Below are 6997 nucleotides of genomic sequence, written 5' to 3'. Positions count from 1 at the left end.
ACGCTAGGCCAATTGTGCGTCGCCCCACGGACCTCCCGGTCGCGGCCGGCTGCGACAGAGCCTGGGCGCGAACCCAGAGACTCTGGTGGCGCAGCTAGCGCTGCGATGCAGTGCCCTAGACCACTGCGCCACCCGGGAGGCGAAAACACAATTTTAACACAAAAAAACATGTCCTTAGAAGATCGTGTATGGGGAGATATTTCTGGGAGACCTAAAATGGACACAGCACCCATCAGTGTAAATCTTATTTTAATTAGCAAACACTGCCAAGGCAATTTTCTATGTTTAAAAAAAATGACAGTTCAGTTAGTCCGTTTCAAGGGTGGCCACTGTAATTATGCACCGCAAGACAAAGGTCCCTGTGTGATTGGAGTGAGATGGATGTGACTGGAAAGGTAGAAATAAGGCTAACGTTCATTTAGAAAGTCAAACGAGTCGATGATAATCTCAAAGTCTTTAAAGTTGTAATATGTGTTTCCGGCTGATAGAGGGAGAGATAAGCTGGGCCTATAATGAATGCCACTTTATGTGGAGCTCTAGACCAGCGGTTTCCAACCGGTGTCACGGCACACTGGTGTGCCTTGAGGAACTCTCAGGTGTGCCGCGAAACCTTTCCTAATCTTCATTATTTCTTGGAACACTCACTTCTAAACGTGACCTGTGGAATGTAGGGGGATTCTGTACTTGGGAGCACCAGTGCCTCTTAGATAATTCATTGAATGGCGCATGGATACATCTGTGTGGTCGTTTCAAGTCCAGTGCACTCAGGCTGTGGTTACGTTGATTATCATTTGTGAGGCCTGAATCACAAGCATTTGTATCATTTAGCCTGTGAGACCCATTAGCACAGGGATTAGGTTTAATTGTAGCACAGCCTCTGCCATAGGAACAAACAACAAACAGAGCATGGCTTCGGGTCTATGTTTGCAGCTTTACAATGCAGAAAAACATATAGTCCAAATGGTTTAAAACTAAATATATATACTGTTAATATACCAGATCTAAAAAAATATATTTCTAGCAGGGATTTGCGGGATGCTCTTAAAAGGTGTACACACAAATGAATCATGACTAAGAAACTATGCGTCATAGAAAATAGATGACTTTCAATATGGATCAGATGAGATGGAGGTCATTACCACAAAATAAATTAATAGGGACATTTTAGGTGTGCCGGAAAATTCTTCAGCGCATCAAGGTGTGTCACCGTTCAAAAAACCACTGTTCTAGACATATCTGTAGCAGAGGTGGTTCGGTGAACTCTAAATGCGTGATTAGACTTGTGTTAGCTTTCCAAGCTAATGCTTTAGCTCAGTGGGCTGACAATCTTGGAGTGTACAAAACTTGGGTCAGCCCTAAAAACTGATTGACTATTAATTAACATTTGGCCATTTATTTCAATGTATGTTTAAAATCTATATAATAACCTATTTCATGTTGCATTTAGCATGATACATACTAAAGGTCAATTTTTAACACAGTTAGGTTCTCTCTTTGCTTTACACACGACAGAGAAGAGCCAGCCACCTTTCTCACAAGGATCAGATTTTCCACTGAGTAATCTTGTTTGCGTGGTGTTTGGTGGGGAGCAGGTGGCACGCTTCAATTAGGGTGCGAGAAAGCCAGTGACCCATGGGAGAGAGGCTGAAGTGGAAGGAGGAACAGGAGGGTCAGAGAACTGTTGAAGTGTCCCTCCTGGAGGCTGTTTATGGCATTCAGACTGACCCTCCACTAAACCCCAGGGATTCACACATGAACACACACAAGTCAACCAAGTTAGCCTCTCTCTCTCTATATATATATATATATATATTGAAAGCAGATGCTTCCACACTGGTGTGGTTCCTGAGTTAATTACACAATTAACATCCCATCATGCTTAGGGTTATGTATAAAAATACCCAGTTGCCCATTATTTTGTCTACCATGGCTAGACGAGATCTCAGTGACTGAAAGAGAGGTCTCAAAGGAGCATAGGGGGTTTAAAGGTGTGTGTGTGTGTGTGTGTGTGTGTGTGTGTGTGTGTGTGTGTGTGTGTGTGTCTCAGTCACCAGATCTCAACCCAATTGAACACTAATGGGAGATTCTGGAGCGATGCCTGAGACAGTGTTTTCCACCACCATCAACAAAACACCAAATTAATTGATTGTGGAAGAATGGTGTAGCAGCCCTCCAATAGAGTTCCAGACACTTGTAGAATCTATGTCAAGGTGCATTGAAGCAGTTCTTGTGGCCCAACGTCCTATTAAGACTTTATGTTGGCGTTTCCTTTATTTTGGCAGTTACCTGTAGATACTAAGTGACTGTTAAGAAAATGTTTTATGAAATGTATGGCCGTGAAATAACTCTGACATAAGAGTTCTTACACAGAGCATGAAAAGGTCAGTTATGAGTATGGAAGTGGTGACAGCCACAGCCTTGAACACTGACAAAGACCAAGGAAAGTCTTAGTGTTCTTGCAAAACTAGTTCTTTGTGTTACACAAATCTACAAGACTTGGTCCTGAAAGGAGAGTGGTGATGTTCTTCTCATGATTTATTGACTTACTGTACCGACATCTTTGGTAATGGAGTCTGTCTGTCTGTCTGTCTGTCTGTCTGTCTGTCTGTCTGTCTGTCTGTCTGTCTGTCTGTCTGTCTGTCTGTCTGTCTGTCTGTCTGTCTGTCTGTCTGTCTGTCTGTCTGTCTGTCTGTCTGTCTGTCTGCCTGCCTGCCTGCCTGCCTGCCTGCCTGCCTGCCTGCCTGCCAGTCAGTCAGTCAGTCAGTCAGTCTGTCTGTCTGTCTGTCTGTCTGTCTGTCTCTCTGACTGATTGCCTTCCGGCGTGACTGACAACGTGCCTGTCTATCCAGCTAACCCATCCATTCAGCTACAACCAGAGGAAGTGTAGCATTTCCTGGGAAATGAAAACCGAGTTGGTGGAGCACGGTGCTTAATACGTCAGGACTGTGGGTTCCATTCCCAAGTCCACCCATACGGACACCCATGACATGTCAAATGGATGTACGCATGACAATACGTCGCTTTGGATGAAAGCGTCTGCTAAATGGTGTATATTATCATATACATTATTTAAGACAGAAAGCTGTTGTGTGGTTTACTCACCAGCGGGACCGCTGTCACACTCATTCAGGTTACACTTCTGGCTGTTTTCTGGCCAGGGCTCAGAGTCACACTGGGCATGCTCCTCCTCCTCCCCAGGCTCCGTCTTGGTGTTCACACATTTCACCAGCCTCCGCTGCACGCCGCCACCACAGGATGCAGAGCACTGGGGATGGGACACAAAAACTGATATACCGAGGGCTGTTTGGACACAGTGATAGACAAGCTGTTGGCTGCATCACGTTAAGTCATAAGCACACAGGCATGCAACCTCATGCACACACACACACACACACACACACACACACACACACACACACACACACACACACACACACACACACACACACACACACACACACACACACACACACACACACACACACACACACACACACACACACACAAAGACATTGAACAGAAACTAAACACTAACACATTAGATCACTGCTTCTGTAATATACTGTAGAGACAGGCAGACTTAAAGAAACACCACATCTTCAAGACAGGACAAGTAACATGCAGAATAGCTTCATGTGGCTAGGGCTGTTGACCGTGTCATCGCCACACCAGCGGTCACGAGTCATGAAGGCAGTCAAATTCCACTTGACCGTTTAGTCTGCTCTGATGCTGGTCATTAGTAGCCTATTAAACTTGCTAACTGCCTGGTACTCAGCACTCTATTGTCCCTCTAATCACTCTGACATCAATGCAAATGTAATCGAAAATCTAATCAAACACTTCATGAGAGCCCATGAGCTAATATTGCTCAACATTTCTATAGGCTATGCAATTCTGTGAGAAAACAGAGTGATGGCCTCTATTAAAAAAAAGCAGGATCCCATCAGCTTTCTAAAGGCTAGGCCTACTAAATGTATTTCTCAACTGTCCTAATATTAAGCACATTGCTTCTCTTTACAACAGGAGTATAGCCTACCTGGCTAGCATGAAAATGAACCACGGGAAAAGCATCTTCCATTCGCTATTTAAGTGCATAGATGACATGTATTTTTCCCGCTGACCCTGTTTCCAGACAGGTGCATGATAATGGTTAATTCTAACTCAAAACAAAATGTCACACATACATTATTTAGCATATGTAAAGAGAAGATTAAATCAAAAATAGTCTGATGGGTGACAACATTAGCCAATCACTTGTAATTTATATTATAATTACTTGTGAATGATGCCCTTTTGTTGTTGCGACTTTTCATATCATAGTGCCACACCTCATGTAGCCTAGCCCATAGGCCTATATGTTTTGATAAGGTTTGTATCACAACTAAAGTGTCCAAATAACTTCTTAAAATTAAGCACATTAAATCCCCTTCATAATGGGTGTAGAGCCTAACTAGCATACATACGCAATGCGGGCGCTTCAAGTTTGGAGAAAATAATTTTCACCATAAAAATACAATTTTTTTATAAAAGCATTACATGCATAATCACTTTTGCGGTCACTTTTGTTAATGGTGTTTCCTGTTAATGGAACATTCACGCTTATAACCTATTGCTGTGTGCACATGGCTGTGCTTGTAATGTGAAGAAATAGTCTAATAGTTTATGAACATGTGAAGATAAACGTTCTGTAGCGTTTTGGATGTTAGTGGTTGTATTCATTTGGGATCTATCGCATCCCACAACTGTCTCAGACTATGTTTGGTATATTTATTTCTCGCACAGAATACGTCAACTTTTGTACTAATGGGGGATAGTAGATTGACATAGGCTAGTGCTTTTGATGTTCGTTAGGCCTACTGATCTTGTTGGCTGACGAAAATTAAATGTGGACAGTTTATCCAATATCTACGTGCGCAGTTGCGTCCCTGATGTGTCTGTTTTCACTTGTAGCCTGTGAGAAAGACCTGATCACGTGACAGAGAGCTACAGTGGGGAGAACAAGTATTTGATACACTGCCGATTTTGCAGGTTTTCCTACTTACAAAGCATGTAGAGGTCTGTAAGTTTTATCATAGGTACACTTCAACTGTGAGAGACGGAATCTAAAACAAAAATCCAGAAAATCACATTGTATGATTTTTAAGTAATTAATTTGCATTTTATTGCATGACATAAGTATTTGATCACCTACCAACCAGTAAGAATTCCGGCTCTCACAGACCTGTTAGTTTTTCTTTAAGAAGCCCTCCTGTTCTCCGCTCATTACCTGTATTAACTGCACCTGTTTGAACTCGTTACCTGTATAAAAGACACCTGTCCACACACTCAATCAAACAGACTCCAACCTCTCCACAATGGCCAAAACCAGAGAGCTGTGTAAGGACATCAGGGATAAAATTGTAGACCTGCACAAGGCTGGGATGGGCTCCAGGACAATAGGCAAGCAGCTTGGTGAAAAGGCAACAACTGTTGGCGCAATTATTAGAAAATGGAAGAAGTTCAAGATGATCGTCAATCACCCTCGGTCTGGGGCTCCATGCAAGATCTCACTTCGTGGGGCATCAATGATCATGAGGAAGGTGAGGGATCAGCCCAGAACTACACGGCAGGACCTGGTCAATGACCTGAAGAGAGCTGGGACCACAGTCTCAAAGAAAACCATTAGTAACACACTACGCCGTCATGGATTAAAATCCTGCAGCGCACGCAAGGTTCCCCTGCTCAAGCCAGCGCATGTCCAGGCCCGTCTGAAGTTTGCCAATGACCATCTGGATGATCCAGAGGAGGAATGGGAGAAGGTCATGTGGTCTGATGAGACAAAAATATAGCTTTTTGGTCTAAACTCCACTCGCCGTGTTTGGAGGAAGAAGAAGGATGAGTACAACCCCAAGAACACCATCCCAACCGTGAAGCATGGAGGTGGAAACATCATTCTTTGGGGATGCTTTTCTGCAAAGGGGACAGGACGACTGCACCGTTATGTGAGTGAGAGGTGCTTCGGAGCACGTAGGGAGAAGGGAATTTAAATTATTAAATTCAGCTCAAGGGCACAACAGCCACTGGCCGCAAAAGGCAAGGATTTGCTTTAGAGGGCATTACGGCCACATAAAGGGGATGACGCTGGGAAATTCGAGACATTATCAAGTGCTTGTCAAATTGTGAATGAGAGACTGATGAAGTGTGTACAGCATGCACAAAAAACAAAGCAGAGCTCATGCTTTTTAATGCGATTTTTTTACAAATAATTTTAGAGTCGCATCATGCAGCCTTACAATGTATAAAAAAATCAAAACATATAGCCCAACGTTTGTAGAACAGAGTTACATTAATAACTTTAAATTAAGCATATAGGAGTACCTGTGTCTTTGTTAACCGCTCAACACAGAATAGCTGCATATGCACAATCCCTCAAATTATTGAGAAAATATTACCAAAAAAAAGTCTGCTGCCTCAGTTTGTATGATGGCAATTTGCATATACGCCAGAATGTTATGAAGAGTGATCAGATGAATTGCAATTAATTGCAAAGTCCCTCTTTGCCATGCAAATGAACTGAATCCCCAAAAACATTTCCACTGCATTTCAGCCCTGCCACAAAAGGACCAGCTGACATCATGTCAGTGATTCTCTCGTTAACACAGGTGTGAGTGTTGACGAGGACAAGGCTGGAGATCACTCTGTCATGCTTACTGAGTTTGAATAACAGACTGGAAGCTTCAAAAGGAGGGTGGTGCTTGGAATCATTGTTCTTCCTCTGTCAACCATGGTTACCTGGAAGGAAGCACGTGCCGTCATCATTGCTTTGTACAAAAAGGGCTTCACAGGCAAGGATAAGATTGCACCTAAATCAACCATTTATCGGATCATCAAGAACTTCAAGGAAAGCGGTTGAATTGTTGTGAAGAAGGCTTCAGGGCGCCCAAGAAAGTCCAACAAGCGCCAGGACCGTCTCCTAAAGTTGATTCAGCTGCGGGATCGAGGCACCACCAGTACAGAG

General features: G+C 43.3%; 1 protein-coding gene across 2 annotated transcripts in view; it reads right to left on the bottom strand.

The window, feature by feature from the left end:
• Positions 1-2845: 2845 nt before the first annotated feature.
• The window catches only part of LOC139575608 (A disintegrin and metalloproteinase with thrombospondin motifs 7), a 126994-nt gene continuing 122842 nt past the window's right edge, over positions 2846-6997 (bottom strand). Inside the window, exon 23 of one of the 2 annotated variants that reach the window (XM_071400747.1) lies at positions 2846-3265. In XM_071400747.1, coding sequence (XP_071256848.1) covers positions 3095-3265 — 171 coding nt within the window. In that variant the 3' untranslated portion in view covers positions 2846-3094. The remainder of the gene's footprint in view (positions 3266-6997) is intronic. The other variant, XM_071400748.1, reaches the window with a different exon arrangement.

This window comes from Salvelinus alpinus, chromosome 5, assembly GCF_045679555.1.
Source record: "Salvelinus alpinus chromosome 5, SLU_Salpinus.1, whole genome shotgun sequence".
Classification (NCBI taxonomy): domain Eukaryota; kingdom Metazoa; phylum Chordata; class Actinopteri; order Salmoniformes; family Salmonidae; genus Salvelinus; species Salvelinus alpinus.
Note: the sequence above shows the minus strand (reverse complement) of the source record. Positions and strands in the feature narration are given on the sequence as shown.